Source organism: Sus scrofa, chromosome 1 (assembly GCF_054392235.1).
Source record: "Sus scrofa isolate SSC_HxYL_T2T_F1_AM1 chromosome 1, Sscrofa_HxYL_maternal_Yorkshire_Landrace_v2.0, whole genome shotgun sequence".
NCBI classification, from domain to species: domain Eukaryota; kingdom Metazoa; phylum Chordata; class Mammalia; order Artiodactyla; family Suidae; genus Sus; species Sus scrofa.
In genome coordinates this window covers 149,785,920-149,810,137 of record NC_139383.1, presented here as the reverse complement: position 1 = coordinate 149,810,137, position 24,218 = coordinate 149,785,920, and the positions used below count along the sequence as shown (strand labels likewise).

General features: G+C 45.3%; 1 protein-coding gene across 10 annotated transcripts in view; it reads left to right on the top strand.

Moving 5' to 3' along the window:
* GABRA5 (gamma-aminobutyric acid type A receptor subunit alpha5) overlaps window positions 1-19,616 on the top strand; it is an 81,999-nt gene extending 62,383 nt beyond the window's left edge. For all 10 annotated transcript variants that reach the window (XM_005654471.4, XM_003121648.5, XM_005654467.4 and 7 more), the window contains 4 exons: window positions 7,560-7,703; window positions 10,229-10,381; window positions 13,692-13,903; window positions 18,351-19,616. In XM_005654471.4, the coding sequence (XP_005654528.1) occupies window positions 7,560-7,703; window positions 10,229-10,381; window positions 13,692-13,903; window positions 18,351-18,653 (812 nt within the window). In that variant the 3' untranslated portion in view covers window positions 18,654-19,616. The remainder of the gene's footprint in view (window positions 1-7,559; window positions 7,704-10,228; window positions 10,382-13,691; window positions 13,904-18,350) is intronic.
* The last annotated feature ends 4,602 nt before the right edge of the window (window positions 19,617-24,218 follow it).

Below are 24,218 nucleotides of genomic sequence, written 5' to 3'. Positions count from 1 at the left end.
AGGTTGTGCTGAAATCGCAATTTTGGAAGTGATTCCAAGACCTTGGAATGCCAGGAGCAGTGGAAGCAATGAAGCAGTGAAGACAGAGAGCAGGGTGGTGGCTGGATGTGACACATGGATTATGGGATGAGCTCTTGGTGCATATTTAAGAGTCAAAGACAGCATCATGATTTTAAGATCAGGGGACTTTGAAAATAATATTTTCTGTGAGAAACTGGAAGTAACTGGAAGGAGCTACTGATTTGAAGGTGAAAAACAAAAAGCTGATCAGTGTATGAGGGGGTAGGAAAGTTCAGGGAGGGATTTCCTCCTAATACTCCCAGTCTTTGACCTCCTGCTCCCTCTTTTTCACAAGGGAAGCAGCTTTTCTGCTGGGAGAGTGACAGTCCTTTATCCTTCTGTCCTGACTCGGTCCTATTTAAGTCTGTAGACACAGAGAGCATGGCCTCTTGACTCTCCCCCTCAGACCAAGCAGGACCCCACGTAATTTTACCAGGGTGTAACTTTGGAGTGGTGACGGGCCATCTGACTGGCAAATCTCAATCTTCCAGTGCCACCTCCTGGGTAGCAGGGCAGAATCTCCATCTGCAGATAGTTGCAATCACCCCTCACTTGATTCTGGACAAGGAAAGAGGCATGGCAAAGCCCCGTTGATCTCATTTTTACCTGCTAAATTGAAAGCAGGGATTTGGGGTGTCTAATAGGCCATAGGAGACAATGTATATTTTACCAATATACAGACATGTATATTTTACCAAGGTTCTAATTTAGATTATGTAATCACTATGTCGGATGTTGACTCGGTTTTCAGCTCAGGAAGCTGAGGCTCAGAGAGGTTGAGGATGGGCAGGTCTTACAGGTGATGGTGTGTCAGTATCTTCTGAGGCAGTTAGCCTCTTGTTCCTACCTCCAGCTTTAGAACAGGGAGGAAGGCTGAGGGCATGGGTGTCAGAGAACTCAAACCCTCTAAGTTTTGCCAGTCATTGAAATATTACATCCTAACCTGCATTTCTTCGAACACCATAGGCAGTGAAGGGACAGAGTGAAAGAGATTTCCTCACTGGTTACTGGCAGTTTCTGGGTCTCCAAGCAGCCTGTCAAATAAGGCTAACCAACAGTCCTCACACTGGATTTGCTTTTGACAGACAATTAGAAAGTGAATGCACTTCTGCTGTTCAGCACAGGGAACTATATCCAGTCACTTGTGATAGAATGTGATGGGAAATAATGTGAGAAAAAGAATGTATATGTATGTATGACTGGGTCACTTTGCTCTGCAGCAGAAATTGGTGGAATATTGAGGATCAGCTGTACTTTAATTTAAAAAAAATTTTTTTTAAGTGAATTCGCATAGAAAGATTGTCTCATCAGGCTGGATTTGAAACTTCTTCCCAACCTATGGCTATGTCCCTTAAGGTTTACTATTTATTAAGCATCTACTGTAGGTCAGGCACAGGCTAAATCCTTGACATTCATGAACAGACATTACTCTTAAGCTCCCCAAGGTTGTTTCCCTCAATCTGCACATGAGGATGTAGAGCCTAAAGCATGAAGAGGTTGTTGAAGGTCCTTCTATAGTGAATACGTTGGCATATTTTTCTCATCCTTAGGCAGAAATTCATCAGTTCTAAAAGGCCTTGTAAATAAGGGGTTGATATGCCATTGCTACCTCTTCAGGATTTGCAGTGTCAGAAGAGGACAGACAGAAAGCATCAAGCCAGGGACAGAGCTGCTTGGGAAGCAGTGATGAATTCCCAGAGTTGCTTGTGGGTGAAGATGTTTCAAAGCTTCTTGCCTGGCTCCGCTGATGTATGCTTGGAGAAAGGCAAGCATTGTGTTTCTGCAGCTCTAAATCATGACAGATGATAGCATGGCAAACTTAATGGCCTCGTTTACTGTCATCCCAGCTAAGAGATTGGCCGCCACACCTCTGACACAAAGACAAGAATTTAGTGGCTCTAAATGGCTGAGCAGAAAGGCACACAAGTGCCTCATTTATTCCCATCCTTAATTTGAGAACTCGGCGAGGTTGAGCTGACACACCAGAGGCCAGCTGCTTCTTGTTGCTGCTATTATTAATGCTATTAACGTCAGCTATATCAATAGGTCATTTAATATGTACAAGCAATATGAAAAAAAGAGGATATGAATTATCAGTATGCATTGTAGGTGACATTCATACATCACTTTGTGATTTCAAGTAACTTTTTGTCTAATTACAGTTATTATTTTATTGGGTCCTTATTGTAAGATAAGGATTATTGCCCCCCCATCCCCCACCAACAGTGAAGGAAGAGGCTTGGTGGCCGTGTGCCCAGCAGTCCTGCAGGTAATAGAGCCAGCCTCCTCCAAAGCCACTGAGCCCTGAAGCGTGGACACACCTGCCTGGTCAATATGCCCCTGAGCCTCAGGGCTCGAGGAGAGCCATCCCTTGTCCCACTGTGGAGGGTGATGCCCAGCCTGCAGTCAGGACAGAGTCCCCAGGTGTTCCGTCACAATATGCAACCCACCTCTGTACCTCTCCCCAACTCCCCCCACCCCGACTCCCACCTGCATCCCAGCATCCTCACTCAGCTTCCCCCCAGGCCACCTCTGGGGGGCACCTTCTGTGCTCTCCCAAATGCTTCATTCATCTCTCATGCCCCCTCTCTCCTAACATGTCACCTGCTCTTCGCTCTCTTTCCTCTCTGTTGTCTTTGAGGTCACATCGTTTTCTGCACTCTATACCCTCTTCAGACACACCTTTGCTTTCCCAGTCATTCCTGCCGTGGTCACTAAGATCTATCCCCGCCCTGCCCCCACCCCAGGCTGGAGCTCCTTTCTGAGCTTCAGGGTTCACATTTCCCAGCCCGCACACATCTTCCAGGGGTTTTGCAGCCTCCCACCAACATCTTTTTTTTTTTTTTTTCGTATTTTTTGTCTTTTTTTAGGGCCGCACCTGCGGCATATGGAGTTTCCCAGGCTAGGGTCTAATCGAAGCTGTAGCCGCCAGCCTACACCACAGCCACAGCAATGCCAGAACCGAGCCACAACTATGACCTACACCACAGCTCATGGCAATGCCAGATCTTTAACCCACTGAGCAAGGCCAGGGATCAAACCGCAACTTCATAGTTCCTAGTCGGATTCATTTCCACTGTGCCATGACAATAACTCCCCCCACTACATCTTTTGGCTAGAGGTCGGACTCATAGCTCACAAGTGGATTGGGACTTGAATGAGGTGGCCCGGGGAGGCCAGCTTCATGGACAGCAGCTCTGCCTGCTACAGTCAGGGGACCTGGGGAGAAGATGCAGGATGGGACACCAGGGTCAGAAGCTGCCTGAGCCAGTCTGGGAACAGTGGGAAGCCAGGAGATGCTGGCTTATCACCATCTCCTGCCCACTCCAGACTCACAGCCCCAGCCCGGATCCAGCCTGGCTGCTCTGCTCAAGTCTCAAGTTCTTGTCCAAGCATCACGGCCCTCCAGTATTCAGGGTCCTATGACACATACAGAATAGGCAGCTGAGAATCTCACATAGTTACGTGGAACTCAGAAAGCTATCTGAGTCTCAGTGCATGACCAGTAGTATCTGTGACAGACACTTAGAAAGCAGCTTGCCAAGGTGGAGCCCATCATCCGGCCCTGAGTCCCCCCAGTAGAGGAAGGAAATTACAGCAGAAGGCACTTGTGTCAGGAGGGCTCCAGAGCTGCCTATGTGAAGACACACTTGGAAACAGAAGGTCATGCTAATTTTGAAAAAAAACATGACAACACCACTCAGCATCCACGCACAGGGTAGGTCTAGTCGAGCACCCGTGGTTTCCCATCAGCTGTTGTATTGGGTCTACTCTGTTCATGTCCTTCTTTTTCATATCTTGACTTATGTGCAGATGAAGATTAGAGTCATATCACTAATTCTCAGGGTTCTGACCATCCCCCTCACCGAGCTTGCTGATATGTTGGCATCCCAAGCAACTTTGCTCAGAGACAGGTGCACGGCTTTTGGAACCACACTGAGTAACACATATCTGAGGGGAGAATGTCTGGCCAAAGACGGAAAGTGGTACAGGTTCACGGAAAGCTATTTCAATGTAGAAGACTGCTTTGTGTTGATCTCAGCTCATCGTTAGCGGTCAGTGGTGATGCTGTGACCAGGGACCACTGGGGCACTCCCCTGGTCCAGTACTACCTGGGACAGCCCCCACATACATTCCTGGCCCAGAGACAGTGGTGAGGCTGGACCCACTTTTGTGGTTCCTGTTACAATTGCAGAACACTCTCAGCAGCAACCAGTGGGGAACTTTGAAAAAAAACAAGGTGTGTTATTCAGATCTCAGAGGGTACCTGGTATGCCCAGAGCTGCACGGCGCCGTCATGGGAAGGCGAGAGAGGAAAGCAGACCTGGGGCTCTGCCTTTATTGGAGTCCAGGGTGGGTGCTTAGGATTTCATGAGTTCAGTCTTTAAAACCCAAGAACAAGAATTAGGTGCACTAATTAGGGAGAATTGGGGTCATCAAGCGGTCAGTAATCTCGGTCACCTTGGGCTTTCTAGAAGGGGAACTGATGGGGTAGGGGGCTGGCCCTTTAGGGGTGTAGCTGGCAATGTGCTCAGGGTAGGTGAATGCCTTTTAAATAGGTACGTCAGCAATCGGATGTCAGGTGCTCATAGGACAATCAAAAAAGCTTATTGGAGTTCCCGTCGTGGCGCAGTGGTTAACGAATCCGACAAGGAACCATGAGGTTGTGGATTCGGTCCCTGCCCTTGCTCAGTGGGTTAATGATCCGGCGTTGCCGTGAGCTGTGGTGTAGGTTGCAGACGTGGCTCGGATCCCGCGTTGCTGTGGCTCTGGCGTAGGCTGGCAGCTACAGCTCTGATTAGACCCCTAGCCTGGGAACCTCCATATGCCGCGGAAGCGGCCCAAGAAATGGCAAAAAAGACAAAAAAAAAAAAAAAAAAAAACTTATTGTCAGGCACTTTCACTACAAAGACCTACATCCAGGTCATGTCCATGATAAAAAGATGCAGTGTCTTAAGACATCATGTCTCCCCAAGCTATAATCTGTAACTCCAATCTGGGTCCAACGTAAATCTCATCAGAGTATTTTTAGGGGGAGCCTGAGGAGCAGAGGGCCAAGAACAGCCAGGGCCCCATGAAGAGGCAAAGGGGCCACCTCACCCTTCCAGCTGTGGGTGTGGAGAATTCTAAAGTCTGTGCAGTTGAGACAGAGGAGATTGAAATTGGGATAGAGAAAGGGAGCACAACAGAGAACCCCTCAAAGAGAAACCAGGCCTTGCTCGTCAGAATAGGCCCTGCAGGTGCATGGCTAATGGGAGGAACGGGTTTAATGATTTTGTTGGCAACACGGGAAACCACGTGGAGAAGATGGGATTGGTTACTTATGGAGAAAAATGTATACAGAAGTCAGCTCCATGTGATCAAGACCCTAATGGTCACAGACGGTGCATTCCAGCTTTGATACTGCACAGGTCACATATCATGACCCCCGCCCCTCTCAGATCTAGACGGCCCCCAAAATAAGATGCTGGAAGATGAAAAGGTTGATGAATTTGATTCATTCAAGATAATAACATCAAAAAATTTTTAAAAGACCACAAAAAAGTGAAATAGCCACAGACTTGAAGAAGATTTTTGTAACATGTACATTTATCAGAATGTATAAAGAAAACATGAATCAGATGGGTGAAAAACACCAACAGATTTCACAAAGACATAGGCAAAGCCGAAAAATCCCTTTGTTAGCGACATCTGCCCAGAAGGTAAAACTGCAAAGCAAACCAGGTCAAACCCTTTGTAAAATTCAGACTCTCTCCTGTAGGGAGAAAAGAGGCTTCGGTGCATCCTGCACGGAAGACCTTGAAGCTTCTGATGTTTCCCTCTTGTGTTAAGCTCAGTGTTTGCTACATACACACTTGTCTTACTATTTTTCAAGTATTATGAATACTCCTTTGGGGGGCTCCTGTTGTGGCTCAGCGGTAACAAATCCGACTAGTATCTATGAGGATGCAGGTTCAATCCCTGGCCCTGCTTAGTGGGTTAAGGATCTGGCATTGCTGTGAGCTGTGGTGTAGGTACAGACATGGCTCACATCTAGCATGGCTGTGGCTGTGGCATAGGCCAGCAGCTTCAGCTCCAATTTGATACCTAGCCTGGGAAGTTTCCTATGCTGCGGTGTGGCCCTAAAAAGCCAAAAAAAAAAAAAAAAAATACTCCAGTGCGTGTAAAGCAAAGCAAGAATGAGGGTAGTGATGTGCGCCGGCAAAGAAACTTCCACACTTGGTAGGGGCACCTCTTATCCCTCACGAGGCCCTTCTTTTGGTTCTTTCTGTGGACACTTCTGTCCCCCCAGGAGTGGCCATGCCATGGACTAGTCCTGCCTGGTGGATCCCTGGAACCTGCTGTCCCACTTATCAACTCCTTGCCTGACAGGCCCCATCTGCAGATGCCTCTCTGTGAGCACACATGGTTTGGTTCTGTTCCGTCTGGAGTTGGCATCAGGCTCTGCTCAAGTCACTGGGCGCCAGGCATACAGCTTTGTCGGAAGGCGTCGGGTGCTGGATGTGGCAGCTGTGAAGATGCTCAGGCTAAACTACAGAACAGATGTGGGGATTTACCTTCCAGGGTCTCAAGAGACACAGGGAATATTTGAGGCCATTGGTTCCTGAAAGCCACCTGCTCCTCTGGAACTGCTTTTGCTGAGGTCACCAGACCCCATGAGGCCCCCTTGGCCACTCCTCAGCCATCCTCTGAGTTGCCTTACAATCCTGCAATCCCACTCCTGGGCAGATATCCAAACAAAACTCTAATTTAAAACAATAATGCACCCCTATGTTCATAGCAGCACTATTTACAATAGCCAAGACATGGAAACAACCTGAATGTCCATCAACAGAAATGGATAAATACTTAGTTCATATGTACAATAAAATATTGCTCAGTCATAAAAAAAAAGAATGAAAAAATGCCATTTGCAGCAACATGGGTGGACCTAGAGATTATCATACTTAGTGAAGTCAGACAGAGAAAGATAAATATATGATATCACTTCTAGGTGGCATCTTAAAAAATGGTATAAATGAACTTATTTACAGAGCAGAAGTAGACACGCAGACTTGGAAAACAAACTTAGGGTTAACAAAGGGGAAAGGTGGGGGAATAAAGTAGGAGTTTGAGATTAACATACACATATGACTGTGTTTAAAATAGACAACCAACAAGGACCTAGTGTATATCACAGGGAACTATATTCCACATCTATGATGGAACAGAATCTGAATCACTTTGCTGTACACCTGAACCTAAAACAACATTGTAAATCAACTGCAATTCAATTTTAAAAATAAATAAATAATGCTAAAAATAAAATCAAAAACATAAAAAAGAAATGAGAAGGGCCTGACTCATGGTGCTGTCTGACCTGGTCTGGCTGCCTGTACCTCCTTTAGGTTGTTTAACTTTGACTTTTCAACCATCTCTCTTTCTCATTTATAAACATCATTGATTGTGTCAGGCTGCATGCTCCTGTGTTGACCTCACTTTCTGTCCCCCACATATAGACGCATACCCTAATTCAGAAGTTGTCTACGTCTGGACCAACGGCACCACCAAGTCGGTGGTGGTGGCAGAAGACGGCTCCAGGCTAAACCAGTACCACCTGATGGGGCAGACGGTGGGCACAGAGAACATCAGCACCAGCACAGGTAGACCTCCATATAGGCGAGGACCCTGGAAGAGCATAGGGCTGTGCAGCACTGGCTGCGAGGAGCTCCCTGTATTGGCCCCCCTCTCTGCAGCTGCCCACGGAAGCACCAGCTGTGACATCCTGGCATTAAGGGCATGAGAGGCATTAATCTGAGGTGCATTTGCCTCCCCGTGAGTGGCCCTGGTGATGGCAGGCCATGCCAGGAGGCCACAGGGATCTGCTTATATAACAGCCTCTCCCAAGCTGTGGGACAGGAGACTTGGGCCTCTGCAGGAAAGGTCAATTTCTTCCTGCAAATACTCCCATGTACCTGTGCTACCACCTCCTGCTTTGCACATTTCATAGATTTCCCTGGGGTTCAATTTGAGGAAGCACAACCAAGCAGCAGAAGAAAAGCAGAGGCCTTAGCAGAAAGCAAGGAGGTGCTGCCCACTACGCCCCCCTTACTGGCCTGAGCCCCACGGGGGCAATACAAGCTTACCCCCACCTGACGCCAAGTGGGCGTGTGTCCCAGGGAACAGAATGCACTCCCTTCAGAATGCACCTGCAAGGCTGTCCTTAGACACCTCCTGGCCACAGCAGCCCTGGCCCTATCGGTTACATTGCAAGCTTGGCTGTGAGCAGGGGAGGGTACTCCAGGGCTCCACGGGGCAGAGGAGAACTATGGAACAGGGATGGAGTGAGCCCTTGTCACCGCAGGAGTTCTGAACCCCAAAGTTACCCTTTTCAGCGTCATTCAGTGATCATCACCAGCCGTAGGAGCTAGCAGAAGCACAGGGACCTATAGATGTGCCTCTTGTCACACAGGCACCCAGGTCCCATCCTAGGCCAGGCTGGTGTCCTGAGAAGAAGGGAAGGTGGGGGAGCCTGGCAGGGCTTGGGGGAGGCCACTGTGCCATGCGGTTACCGCACTTAAGGGAAAAAGAAGAGGAAGCTGGCCTGAGTTTATGAGAACAAGTTGAAAGGTGGTACAGCGACAGATGAGGTTAAGAATCACAGTGCTAATGGAGAGTGCTACCATTTGGGGTTGTTCTAAACAGATGGTCCTTTTGAAACCTTATCCAATATTGCTACTCTCAACTCAAAACAGAATAAAAAGAACCACAACAGCAAAAGAATTAGAGGAAGGAGAGTAATTTCAGAGCCTACTGCATAGAAACAGAATGGTGTTTTCCCTCTTCTAGCATCGAGGGGCAAAATTGGATCAGGATAAAGATCTGGTCTTTGCTGCTGAACAGGTCTCCCCTCACCCCCTTTCTCTCTGACCCTGTCTCATTCTGCTGGGACCTGGCTCACTCCCTTCATTTCACGTGCTGTCACTTGCCTGGGGCTGGGAGGGGCGTGGCCTGCCACTGGGTGGCTCTGGGCCCTTCCGGAATTTTGGTCTCCTCTTCTCTAAGAGGACATATTTTGCCACCTGTGGTCATAACTCATGCTGTGAGAAAAGGCACAGTGGGACACATCCACGGCTGGACTTGCTAAGTGCTGGGTTTCAATTCCAACAGCAAGCGTCTGAGCTATGTAATCAGTCTGAAATGTCTCAACACTCTGCTCCTGCAGTCAGCCAATCCCCCCTGACCAGATGGCCCTCCCTGGGGTCTACCTAAGTGGAGGCCCGCAGCCACCACCCCCCATGTTCACTGTCCCACCAGGCTCCCTAGCCACACCATCTACTTCTTGCAATTCTGCCAAAGAACTCTTGTCCTCTGATCAACTCAGCTCTGCCTCCACTCCTCAAAGCATCCTTCCCCTCTCCCTAGGGAGATGCAGATCCCCATAGCAAAGGAGACTCTGTCCCACACGCCCTCCCACCGAGACTGCCTCCCAGTTGCTTTGACTCCTTACCAGTTCACCGTCAGGGCAGCATCATTCTCAGCAATGAAGGGAAGGTCTGCACTCGCCTCCCACACAGCCAGACAGATCCAGAAAAGGCACTGGGGCATTGCCAAGGAAATGCCCTTGCTCTGCCGGTTGGGCAGCGGAAGCTTGGAGCGCCCAGGACCTGTGGCCTCCTGAAGCTGCTGCTCCTCGCCCCAACTCCCAGTGAGGGAGCCCGAGTCTATAGGGGGTGTTAGCCCCCCGCTCCTTCCAGCCCTCCCTGGCTTGGAGATAGGGAGAAAACCCTCCACCCACGACAGGGCTCTGTGATGTCCTGAGTTATATCTGGAGAAGCTAAATCCTGAAATCCTGATGTCAGTAAGCAGCAAGGGGGGCAGGTGGAGAGTGGCACAGATTGTGACCAGGGATTAGGAAAACATACAAATCTGATTTTCCCCAGGAAAAGCTTCCGCCAGCAGAGGCTCTTCAGAAGCTGGAGGTCAAGAGATTTACTTATAAAACAACCGTTAAGAAATCCATGCATCCTCCATCTTCTCCTTCACCCAAACAGTCCAAATAAATGCTTGTCCAAAGGCAAGGTAGAGAGACAGGACAAGGGGTCGGACTCTGACAAGGGGCAGGAATCATAGGACTGGATGTAGGGTTTTGTATAGGGGCCCGATGCATTAATTTGCTTATTTGCAGGTGAATACACGATCATGACGGCTCATTTCCATCTGAAGAGGAAGATCGGGTACTTCGTCATCCAGACCTACCTCCCCTGCATAATGACCGTGATCTTGTCGCAAGTGTCCTTTTGGCTAAACCGAGAATCAGTCCCAGCCAGGACAGTGTTCGGTGAGTATCCTGCAGACTGTGTTCTGCAAAGGCTTCTGACCACCCCCAAATAGGAACAGACTGGAACCCCCTAATGCTGCCTGTGTGTTCTGTGACCTGGAAAACAAACAGACCGATTAGTTATGAACTCAGTGTCAAAGACTAGATTTAAGGTTGCCCTCTGAACCAGGGTTCAGAGACAGACAATCATTGTTGACCTTTTGAAAGGCCTTTCTCTGGTAGCCTTTTTTTTTTTTTTTTTTTTGAGGTTTGAAATTGCCAGCAATCTGTGAGATTTTGTCGCAGCATCTTCACAGGTCTCATGAAGGACTGTTTTCTGTATTATCAGGCGCATCTTAAAAATGTGCATGCCACTTCAAAATTAACCCCTTAGTGGCAATCAATATGTTACTTGTGATACAATAGTAATAAATTGTATATATATAAAATATCATGTATAAATGTACATATATATATATTTTATATATGATAAGAATCTAGAACGATATTATCTAACATTCCTGAAATATAAATCAAGTAGGATAGCAAGATCTCAGGAGGCATCTTGGCACAGTGGACACAACTGAATTTTGACTCTTACCAGGAAGCTCATTTTATCAAATTCAGGTAGTGATCTTAAAAGGAATTTTGAAGGTCAGTTGTAATAGATGCTCACATCTTTCTTTTTTTTTTTTTTTCTTTTTTCCTTTTTTTGCTTTTTAGGGCCGCACCCGCAGCATAATGGAAGTTCCCAGGCTAGGGGTGGAGCAGCTACAGGCCTATGCCACGGCCACAGCAACATGGGATCCAAGCCATGTCTGCAACCTACACAGCTCACAGCAACACCAGATCCTTAACCCTCTGAGGGAGGCCAAGGATCGAACCCGCATCCTCATGGATATTAGTCGGGTTCGTTACCTCTGAGCCACTATGGGAACTCTGATGCTCTCATCTTTCTAAACTGTAAAATGCAGTTCTCACATCAGCTCTTCCTGTTGCACTTTCCTTTCCAAAGAAAGAAGGCTTGGCCTGCATTTCCCCCTAGTGCTCCTAGAGGTGGAGGAAGCTGAGGGTCCTAGGGGTTTTGAGTGAGGACCCAGGAGTGCTGCTGGCTCACCACTATTCTATCTGGAATCACATGGGCCTCACCAAATTTAGCTTCAGGAAGGCTTCAGGGAGGTGTGGAGGTCAGCTCGTAGCCAGGCAGTGCTCTCTCAGCTCTTAGGAGAACGTTAGTAGGTGGACAATAAAAAAAATTTAGTTTGGAGAACACTTCATATTCTAGTATGTTTCCTCTTGGATATTCTCAGTGCATATTAGGATGTCGAAGGACCTGAGGAAACACAAGAAGCTTGTTCAAGGTCATGCCCACCGCACTTCTCCTCAGCACAATGATTAACTGGATTTCTAAGAAAAATCAAAGATACCTACTGATTTCTCATTAAGCACTAATTCCATGCACAGTACTATGGTCAGTGAGTATATATAAATATGAAAGGATGTCATCGAATGGAGACTAAGCTGCTGTGACCACCAGCCCCATGACACTCTTTTGATACTGCGTTGGTTTCCTAGGGCTGTTCTAACAAAGTACCACACATGGGGGTTAAGCAATAGAAAATAACTGTCTCACAGTTCTGGAGGCTACAAGTTCACGATCAGCAGAGTTAGTTTCTTCTGAGGGCTATGAGAGAAGGCTCTGTTCTTGGCTTCTCTCCAAGTTTCTGGTAGTTTCGTGGCTTGTGGCAGCATAACTCCAGTCTTCACATGGTGTTCTCCGAGTGTGTGTGTGTGTGTGTGTGTGTGTGTGTGTGTGATACCAGCCATATTGGATTGGTCATTGGTCATTACTCTAATGACCTCATTTTAACTTGATAACTTCTCTAAAGACCATATTTCCAAGTAAGGTGACATTAGCACTTCGTCTTGTGGATTTTGGCGGGGGTTCAATTCAATGCATAACAGGTGGATCGCACCCTTGTGCAAACAAAGCCGTGATAAGAAGAAAGGCACAGAGCATGTGGACACTATGTGGGCAGTAAGGGTTCAGCAGACCTGGATCCCAGTAGAGCTACTCACTTGCCAACTGGTGAACTCAAGTATATTACAATTTTTTTTTTTTTAGCTGCATCCTTGGCACGTGGAAGTTCCTGGACCACGGTTTGAACCTAAGTTATAGCAGTAACAACAGAGTCAGAGTCCTTAACCTGCTGAGCCACCAGGGAACTTCCTATAAACAATTTTTAAATCTTTTAAGCTCTTCATCTGCAAGATGGGGATAATGACCCCATCCAGAATATAGCTTAGGTTAGAGTCTGGCCCTCAGAAGACACCTGATAGGGGCTTATCATCTGTTCATCCTAGAGGGACATCCCTGAGTTCCATTGTGGCTTAGCAGGTTAAGAACCTGACATAGTGTCCTTGAGGATGCGGATTCGATCCCTGGCCTTACTCAGTGGGTTAAGGATCTGGCGTTGCTGTAAGCCGTGGTGTAGATCCCAGATGTGGCTCAGATCCAATGTTGCTGTGGCTGCAGTGTAGGCTCACAGCTGCAGCTCCTATTCGACCCCTGGCCTGGGAACTTCCATATGCTGCAGGTGTGGCCCTAAAAAGAAAATGAATAATTAGAGGGACATCCTCCTCCAAGGATCCAGACTTGCTGTGAGGTCACTTCGGATTTCCCCAGAAGACAAGGCAAATGGCCACAGGCAACTCACAGGGCAGCCTCAAAGTGACCTGGTTCCTTAGAGGAAGTAAAGTGCTGAGACCCAGATTCAGACATGGTGCTTCTATTGCCCTTGAGTCCTTGGCATCTGCAGGCTGCATTGGTCCATGAGAAAACAAGCCTGTCTCATCAGCTGGCTGAAGCCCAGGTATGCAAGGTGCACAGTGAGACTTTGTGAAGGGCTTTCATGGAGCCTCGGGGACACCCTTGCCCTTCTCAGCTAGACTTGCCTTGGAGCCATGAAGAAGCCCCACTCCTCTGACCCATCCTTGTTCAAGAGCACTAGCTGTCTGCAGGGCTCAGGTCTGGACAACAGAGACAGGGCTAGGATATGTGCGTGAATCAGACAGAAATCCCTGCCTTCTTTGATTTATATTCTAGAGAAAGGAGATGATTGATAAGGTAAATAAATTAAGCAGTGCTTTAAATGCACAAATGTGTTGTGCTATGAAAATCATGAAGTGAGAAGGGAATCTGGGCTAGGGGTTTGGAGTGACAGTTCCTTTCTGTCTTTGTAAGGTCCAGGGGTATTACACTGGGGTCCGGTGCTGACACTGATCCTTGTTCCCATTGTCTCCCCCTCACCTCTGTCATTGACAACCACAGGGGTGACCACGGTGCTGACCATGACGACCCTCAGTATCAGTGCCCGGAACTCTCTGCCCAAAGTGGCTTATGCGACGGCCATGGACTGGTTCATAGCCGTGTGCTATGCTTTTGTGTTCTCTGCGCTGATCGAGTTTGCCACAGTCAACTATTTCACCAAGAGAGGCTGGGCCTGGGATGGAAAAAAAGCCTTGGAAGCAGCCAAGATCAAGGTACCAACTTCATTCTCCTCCTCCTTACTCCAGAGGAAGCATGCGTGGTTTTATGCCCCAATATAAGACAGGTGTTTCTCTTCCCTACATCCCTCCCGCTGAAAAGTGATTCCTTTTCTTACAGTCCAGGTCCTTACAAAGTGTTACAGCAGGTCCTGTTTTAAATTTATCTGGAATCACCCATCTTCATTCAGGTGAAAAGGCTGATGTCATAGGAATGGTTTGGGCTTGTTCATATGCAGACCTGTTACTTTTGCTAAGGTCCCTTCTGTCTGTTCAGGGACTGCCTATCAATTTTGAATCTTCTGCTCACCCTTTTGCCACTTCACCACGCAGTGTGCCTTCTGCAAGGAGGCCGAAGGTCACAGAGAGAGCCTTCGACTTACTGGAAGCAGCACAGTTCTGCCGATGAGATGATCTGGCTCGCTTCAATGATGCACACAAGTTATTGTGAGAAGCATTCCTCTGTTCAAAGCAATTAAGTGTTGAGGACTGAGAGGGAAATTGGTGCCTGAGGCTAAAAAAAGTTTGTACAACATTCCAGACTGAACCAGGTCCTTGGGCAAATGAGAATAACATACATGGACTGAAAAATAAATAGCACATGGTAAAGTGCCCATCAGCTCATGCCTAAAACAAACGAGTCCTTTCTCTGAGAGATGTGCAGGCCGGTGTGACCAGAATGGACTTGAAAGTGAAATTTCAACACTACTTTGGAAAACGTCCCAAAGGGAGTTCTTGGAGAATCTTATGGGAAACTGGGCCCCAAACCTGTGTTTCATCAGCACACCCCACTGCTGCTGAGGACACTCAACTGGGCTCACCCACCATCCACGCTTGGTTTCACATTCCTCGCTGCACTTCTTTTCTTGTAAAAAGTCAGTGTTGCAAAAGTTCTGACTTGATCTGGCCTTCTCGTTCTTGCCACCTCCAAACTCCAGGAGTCCGGGTTTCAGTCACTGAAAAAAGACCCTCTTCCAGGCCCAGCTCCCTGGGAGGGAGGGCCTTGAAGAGCAGGAACCTCACAAATGGGTGTGTTTGGGGGTGGGGGGGCATGAGCAGATGGCAGCAGATGGTTGGGGAGCTGGGAGAAGGTTGCAGAAGCAGACAGCCTTCAGACCATGCGTGGACCTACCTGTCCCAGGCTGGTGGAGCATGGAGGAATGTCTGTCGGGGGACAGACATGAATGGAGCCTGGGGAGAGGGGGTATCCCAACAGCTAGCACTGTGTTGCCGGAAAGTAAATGTTTGCTAAGGGCCTGGGCGACGGTGGACTGGAGGTGGCCTCCCTGAGAGGGGACACCAGCTGGGAGGTATTGCAGGGATCAAGACCACCAGGTTTGTGTCTGTGAGTCTAGGAAGAAGGTGAAACCCACGAGGCCATGGAGAGTCCTAGAATGTCCTTGAATGGGCTGCTATCACTGTCACGTTCAGCCTCATTGTCCCTGCTGCTCATCATAGATCTGAACTGCAGACCTGCAGGCGGGGTGGGTAACATGGCTCATCGAATCCCAGATTAGCTCTGATCTTCTAGAAGAGGAAGTGTGGTTCCCTCAGGGCTGTGGTGCTGGAGATCCACCCCTTAGGCCAGTGGAAGAAGCGTCGGGGAGTCTGCAGGCATCCCAGCAGGCGGATCCCACTGCTATACAAGATGATGGGCAGCAATCCATAAGCTGGCATCAGCCTTGTGGCATGAACTAGCTTTCATTTACAAGTAGAGAAAACCTGAACCCTGGACTGTGTTCACCACTGTTGCATGTGGGGATCTTCAGAGCTTGGGGTGCAGGGCCATTGTGAGGGGTGAATACCTGTGAAAGGTCAGAGGAAGAGGTTGAAGTTGACCATGGTAGGGTGGGATGAGGGGGTGCTGTCTCCTAGCTACCTGCCCAGGGTAGGGCTGCCTATCACCCGGGAAGGAGGGCCAGAGGCATGTGTCCAGGACCACCAAGGCTGCTCTGAGCCCCATGCTGCTTGCTGCCTCCCCTTTCCTGTAGGAAATGCCCACAACCCAGACCCACCACCCCCTCCTAAAGTGTCTGCTCTGTCCTGGTTGTATTCAGAGATGAGGCCATGCCAAGCCTTCAATGGGCCAGTCCCTCTGCCTGGTGCACTTATTCTGGCAACCCAGCCAGGATGCTGGGTGTTGCACAGAGTGGCCCTCAGGCCCTGCTCTGGTCTGAAGCTCTGGCCACCCTGGCTGTGGCCCTGGGGCATTGTTCACCCTGCGCCTGGGTCAGTCTGTGCTCTTACACCACTTTGCTTTTCACTGCTTCTTTTTGCTCCTTGCTCCCTGAACTTCCCTTCTGTGTTTTATCTTTCACGTATTTTTAATGGCGAGTATATTTTCTTTCTCTTGTTTTAAACTAGAGTCACCATGCTGTGCATTACATCCCCAGAACTTATTTTTAGAGGCCATGCCCGTGGCATTCAGAAGTTCCCAGGCCAGGGATAGATCCCACTGCTACAGCAGTGACAAAGTGGAATCCTTAACCCACTGGGCCACCAAGGAACTCCAGATTTTTTTTTTTTTTTTTTTTTTGCCTTTTTGTCTTTTTAGGGCTACACTCATGGCATATGGATGTTCTCAGGCTAGGAATCCAATTGGAGCTGTAGCCACCGGCCTATGCCACAGCCATAGCGACTCAGGATCCGACCACATCTGAGACCTACACCATAGCTCACAGCAATACCAGATCCTTAACTCACTGAGCGAGGCCAGGGATTGAACCCACATCCTCATGAATGCTAGTCAGGTTCATTAGCCGCTGAGCCATGATGGGAACTCCCACAGCTTATTTATTTTATAACTAGAAGTTTGTACTTTTTGATCACCTTCAGCCATTTTGCTCCCCCCACCACTCCCCACCTCTGGCAACAACCAGTCTGTTCTCTGTATCTATGAGTTCAGATTTTATTTACTTAGATTCCACAAATTAGTGAAATCATACAGTATTTGTTTTTCTCTGTCTGACATTTCATTTAGCATCATGCCCTCAAGGTTCATCCATTGTTGGAAATGGCAGGATTTTCTTCTTTTTTGTGGCTGAATAGTATTCCATATATGCATATATATGTGCATATTATATTTTGTTTAACCATTTATCCATTGATGGACACTTAAGTTGTTACTGTATCTTGCTAGTGTGAATAATGCTATTTCAGAGTTCCCTTTGTGGCGCAGTGGAAAAGAATCCGACTAGGAACCATGAGGTCGTGGGTTCAATCCCTGGCCTCGCTCAGTGGGTTGAGGATCCCATGTTGCCATGGGCTATGGTGTGGGTTGCAGATGCAGCTCGGATCTGGTGTGGCTGTGGTATAGGCCAGAGGCAACAGCTCCTATTGGACCCCTAGCCTGGGAACCTCCATATGCCGCAGGTGCAGCCCTAAAAAAAAAAAAAAAAAAAAAAAAGACCAAAAAAATGCTGTTTCAAATAAGGGGGTACAGATATCTTTTTTAGATGATGATATATTTTCTTTAATATTTATGTGTTTTCCAAATTTATTTAATGAGATTATGTTACTTTGGTAAAGGAACAGAATTTTTTTTCAACATTCTGTCATACAAATTTTCAGACCTACAGCAATATTTAAAGAATTGAGAGTTCTCTTGTACCTCAGTGGGTTAAGGATCCAGTGTTGTTGCTGAAACAGCTTGGGTCACTGCTGTGGTGTGGGTTAATTCCTGGGCTGGGAATTTCCACGTGCTGTGGCTGTGGCCAAAAAAAAATGGAATTGCAAAATGAAAACCAGTCTATCATTAACATTTTACTATGCTTATAATTACTGCCTATCTATCTATCTATTATCTATCTATCTATCTATCTATCTATCTATCTATGTATCTGTGCTACCTAAAATCTATTTATCCATTCATTCATCCACCATCCTCAATCCATCTGTCAATATATCTTATTTTTTTTCTGTATTTCAAAGTAAATGTCAGATGGCAGTGCACTTCACACTAAATACTTCAGCAAGCATATCACTAACTAGAGTTCAGTATTTGTTCGTTGTTTGATTCTTTTAAAGCAAAATTTACGTATTGTGAAATGCAGAAATCTTAACAGTACATTTGCTAAGTTTTGATAAGCGTTTGCCAGTATAACTCAAATCCCTATCAAGATAGAGAACATCACCGGCACTCTAGAAAGTTCACCATACCCTGTCCTACTCGGTTCCGTTCCCATCTCAACTAAGGTAACCATTGTTCCAGATTTTTCTACCATAAGGTGTTTTGCCTGTTCTAGAATTTCACATCCAAGGTTGGCCATGTGCAGTTCTAGGCTTAGAAGTCTGTGGATGGCTGCCCTCTGCCAAGCTGATCTATCTGTCCCTCCCCCCAACCCCACCCTCTCTTTTTTGAGAGATAAACCTTTGGAACCTTTAGAAGTGAACTGACTGTTGCCTGCAAGGGACATGCCCTTACATTCTTCTTATATTTTTGCAGAAAAAGGAGCGTGAACTTACACTAAATAAGTCAACAAATGCTTATACTACTGGGAAGATGACCCACCCCCCAAACATCCCAAAGGAGCAGACCTCCGCAGGAACCTCAAATGCATCTTCAGTCTCAGTCAAACCTTCTGAAGACAAGACTTCTGAAAATAAAAAGACTTACAACAGCATCAGCAAGATTGACAAAATGTCCCGAATTATATTCCCAGTCCTCTTTGGCACTTTCAACCTTGTTTACTGGGCAACATATTTGAATAGGGAGCCAGTGATTAAAGGGGCTACCTCTCCAAAATGACCTGCCATACTCCCATCTCCAAGAGAGCCATACGTTGAGTGACAGGTACCAAGGAGAGGTTGAGCTTGGGGGACCTCCCAGGTTTGGGCACTATCTTTCAGGAAATGTTTGCATGTTGAATAATCTGTACAAATAATATTGCCTTGATGTTTCTATATATAATGTCAGATGTTTCAAAGATGTTCCATTGATAAAAATCAAACTACTTTCTAGAAAAACAGAAGACAATGACTCTGACACTCAGACGCTCAGTATCTTACGTTGATAGTTTACAAAGGAGTATATTTTTAACTGTTCCAAGTGTTAACTAACAATGTTTTTTATACTTCAGTATCATTTCATACAAATTTTCCCAGCAAATAAATATTTTAGGAAATGCTCCATGATTATTACTTGACAAGCTCTCACAAGAAACAAATATCGCAAAGAGCACATTTTTCATTAAAAAGGAAACTGTGGGCATTTGTGTACAAAACTAATTGCCTTTGATAATTCTTACTGTTCTGAAATGAAGAGCGCTGCATGATCTTACATTCAGAAATAGATAAAACAAATATTGATGCAGACATTTAATAACTGAATTATATGGTATGTTAGATTAACAGATAAAATATTCCCCCAAGAAAAAAATTTAACTGCTTAAAAAAATCTTTTTGGGGGGGCAGTAGAAGAAACTTACTTCTCTCCCCCTGAATCCCACACTACTAACAAAACAATGACCAAGGAGGAAAAGATCTTAAAACAAAAAGTAGTGTGATGACAGTCTTGGCATTTGGCCTGAGTGTCCACTATCTGAAACACTGACCACACCTCACTGCAGCCAGTGCGTAGTGCATCAGTGGTGAAAAATTGTAACTGAGTTATTTTCCATCTTATTTCCCTGTATATGTTTCATGATTGACTTATTGCTCTGTTGGCTTTTGTATATGAATCTTAAATGTTCATTAAAAAATAAAAACCAAACTGATCTTGTGGATAAATGTCATTCTTTTGAAGGAAAAAATTCATATTTTGGTGGTTGGACTCATTTCCTCAAAATGATGTAAAGAAAACCCGTCATGAAGTTGCTTGGGGAAAAAGTTCTTACTTGGCTGCTCACCTCTATTCCAATCTCATTCCTTTGGGAAGCATGTAGAAAGAAAGCTGACTTCAACCACAGTGAGGTAAATAGGTAAAATCAAAATTTCTTTCCAACACATATGTCTCCATGGTACAGACCCCCTGGGTCTTTGCTTGATAGAGCCATATCTGAAGGTGTTCCCAAGGTGGGTTCTTGCTGTGGTCAAGGTGACATGCCATTCCTTTTGCTGTTAGTGAACAGTGATGCAAAGTACTGCATGTGGACCATCTACTTACTGTTGGAGGAAGTATCCAGGAACAACATGTATAAAATAAATACTTCCTGCCTCTTTTGTGACTCACTTGGAATTATAAAAGGGACATTATGATAAGGGTATCAAAATTAGTCCTTCCTAGATTGACTACTTAATGGTATCCTTTTCTTTAAAACCCATCCACCTCACTGTGTTTGGTGGACACAGACAAGGAAATGGCCATGGACACAAGCATAGTCAGATATTCAGAAGTATTTTGTCTTGAATTAAATGGTCATTAGAAATGCCTGTAGCATCCGTTCACTGAAAACTCCAAGTACTTATCCTGAAAAACCTTTTCACAGAATTCAAGGTCAGATATTATATTTTACCAGAGTATTATGAGAGATGCACAGAACTACTACTTTATTCAAAAAGACAGGTGCCCATTTTTGGCATCTCTTGTTCCATTGTCCCTTCTATGACTGGTTTCAGGCTCTCATAGTAGGAAGGTAAAGGTCAACAACAAAAAAGGTGCATTTAAAAATTCACACAAGAACCATTTCTATATTTCGAGTGGTGCTATATTTGTATAACTAGGTGTGTGCTTTCCAATATATCATAGCATAAAATTGGTTAAAACCAAAGGCAGAGCCAAAGATGACACTGGAACTTCTGTCGTCATTAACTACTAATTTATATTTCTCTTATATGGTTTTTACAGTTTTGCTTTGTATTGTACTTTGGAAAAAAAATATACTATAGGTTAGGTCTAAAAAGCTGTACATCCAAATGCTCACTTTTTTTGTTGTTGTTCTTTAGGGCCACACTTGCGCAAGTTCCCAGGCTAGGGGTTCAGCTACAGCCGCTGGCCTACACCATGGCCACAGCAACTCAGGATCCGAGTCACGTCTGCAACCTATGCCACAGCTCACAGCAATACTGGATCCTTAACCCACTGAACAAGGCCAGGGATTGAACCCGCAACCTCATGAACACTAGTTGGGTTCATAACCCACTAAGCCACAAGGGGAACTCCCAAATGCTCACTTTAAACATCTCAATCCTAATGGGAAATGATGTTTTCCATATCAGGTTGCAATAATTTTCTTAAGTCTAGCCTTTGTTACTGGAAACCCTAGGAGTTCTACTAGGTAAATTCCAGTTTGAAGATGTACCTACTGCATTTACGTGCTGCTCAGTCTTAAATGTGATGAATATTTAGTGAAAAAGATCACATTAGTTCTGCTGATTTTGTTTTGTAGATATTTCAGTGTTTATTATTTTTAATGAGGACATAATAATCACCTTGGGAAAAATAACTAGGCAAGAAATTAAATTTTTTGAAAACAATTATAAATTACAGTGCCCTACTTTAGAACCAGAGTATTAAATGTATCTCTTTTGACATCACCATAAATAGAAAGACAGAATATTCTAAAAAGTCTGCAATAAGTATTATTTCCCTATTTCTCAGGAAGTGATGGGTCTATCTAAGAGAGGCTATGGCTAAAGTTAACATAATGCTTGTATACAATAATTGGGTTCAAATATTTCTAAAGTAACTATCATAATTTAAATGGTACAGCAACACCCTGTGTTGAAGATTGACAAGGAAATAGCAAATCTTCTAACCTATTTGTTACATTAATTCTTTAGAAATAATGCTCTATGTCTCCTTTGGGATAAGTTAGGGAAAAAGGGTGCAGTAAATGAGAAATCTCTATTTTACAAACAAGGATGTTGAAACCCAAAGAGGTTAATCCATTGGCTCCAATCTTATCACACCTTAGGAGAAAACTCAGGCCTGGATTTCAATTCTCATAGCTTCTAATTCTGGGTTCAGAACACCATGCAATTGCTTCCAGGTGGAAGTGGATTTAGAACCAAAATGTAACCTAAAATGGAGAAATCTTGCTTTAAGCGCTGGTTGAGTGATTATGAAGAATGCCCTAGAGAATAGTTTTTACACTGAAAATGTAACCTTTAAGGCTGTTCCTGCTTATATTAAAGTGCTGTGCTTCTGTGATCTTAGAAACTCCTCTTGCTTGAAAGGACCCGTGGAGGTAGCACTCTTCCCATCTGAGAGAGGAGGGAGCAAGGATGCAGGGAGGAGAGAGAGAGAAGCACTGATGGACTAGAGCCTGTGTCTGGATGGGATTGCTCCTTCCAGAAGATCTAAATGACTGCACTGAGAAGGGAGCTCTACCTCAAGGGGAAAACGTAACTACAATGACATAAAATCTTCAATCAATGTGCCTCCATTGTAAGAAGCAGCTTCAAATCAAAAAGAACTTTTCTTTTTTAAATTGGAAATGCCATCATTCCCTCAGTGAAAACAGTATTTTAAATATTTAAAAATTAGCCTTCATGTCTTTTACAATAGCAGCACATCTGGGACAAGAAATGCCATGAGCAAACATGGTGAGTATTTGAATATGAATTACTCTGATCATTGCAATTACTTGCCAGGTTTGCAGTGATGTAAGGTAATGTTTTTGAAGTGTGCAAAAAGTTCATTTCATCAGAGATTTGCATGATTATCTGTTTGTCAGTGTCATTTTCAATAGACTTAACTCCAATCTCAGTGGTTATATAGCTTATTTTTAAAATAAACATGGGTTCTTTATGGAAATTTGTAGTTTAAAAATATTTACTGCCTAGAATTTCCCTAATATAAAAGTCGGAAGAAAAAAAAAAAAACAGGTTTCTCTAGTTTTTCTGAGTTCAAATTTAAAGTAAAACTCAAGATCAGATACTATATTTTGCAAATTATGGCCTTAGAAAGGAAAATCTGAAATGAGCTTTAATTGACTCAATATACTAATTTAAGTCTAATTTGTTCTGCATTCTTAGTGTTGCTACCACTGTCTCCTTAGCAGCCAATACTATTCCAGGACATTAACAGGTGCTCAGCGAATGTGAACCAATGGGGGGAAAGAATATTGGAAAGTGAGAGGACTGGATGTGATGAAACTTCTTTGGATATCCCACCCAAAGAAAATATGTCTTTAAGAGTTTATGGAGTAAAAATTTAAGGGGTTTTACAAAGCTATCCATGTTTGACATAACAACAGTGGACACACAGCCCACAACAACAGCTTGACAAGAGGCCAACCCTTTAGGTATAAAGTGACTGTGTTATTTATTACTCAGAGCTGGAGTGATTACCTTGATACATCTCCTCTCAGAAAGCAATGACAGCTCTGGTGAGATTGTCAAAAGCAACAATTTCAAAACTCTGGAAATTTAATTAAAGGCACACAACAAATTGAAAGGGTTTGTTGGGAGTTCCCATGGTGGCTCAGAACAAACCCAACTAGTATCCATGAGGATGTGGGTTTGATCCTTGGCCTCGCTCAGTGGGTTAAGGATCCAGAGTTGCTATGAGCTGTGGTGTAGGTCACAGACGTGGCTCAGATCCCGAGTTGCTGTGGCTGCGGCATAGGCCCTGCAGCTACAGCTCCAATTAGATCCTTAGCCTGGGAACTTTCATATGTCAAGGGTGTGGCCCTAAAAAGACCAAAAAAAAAAAAAACTTTATTGAAGAAAATCTACTGAACCTCAGTTAGAAGTGAAGACTATGGCATTTTTTTTTTCTTTCTAAGGTTGCACCTGTAGTATATGGAAATCCTTGGGCTAGGGGTCTAATCAGAGCTACAGCGAGGCCTACACCACAGCAACAGCAACACTTGATCCGAGCCGCATCTGTGACCACAGCTTGTGGTAACGCTGGATCCTTAACCAACTGAGCAAGGGCAGAGATCAAAGCCACATTCTCACAGACACTGTATCAGTTTCTTAACCCACTGAGCCACAAGAGGAACCCTAAGGACTATAACGTTTTAACTTAAAGATACTCCCACCTCCTTACCAGCTCCTTGGCATGGTGCCATGAAGACCAGCAGTTTGCTGCCTCCCATGGGAGTTAACTTAATTTGGAACTCCACAAAAAGCCCCTTCCCCAAAACTTTGCCACTGTTATTATTTTTGGCCACAGGCACAGCATGCAAAAGTTCCCAGGCCAGGGATCAAACCTGCACCACAGCAGTGACCTGAGCCACAGCAGTGACACCATCAGGTCCTTGACTCGCTGAGCCACATGGAAACTCCAGGTTTGCCGCTATTTGACCTGACTTGGAACTCCAAGGAAAAGCTTTGTTCCCAGGGCATTGTTGAAAAAACAGACCAGTAGCAGTCAGGGAAGGTAAACACTACAGCTTCCTAGGGCTGTGAAATAAGCTGGGGCTAA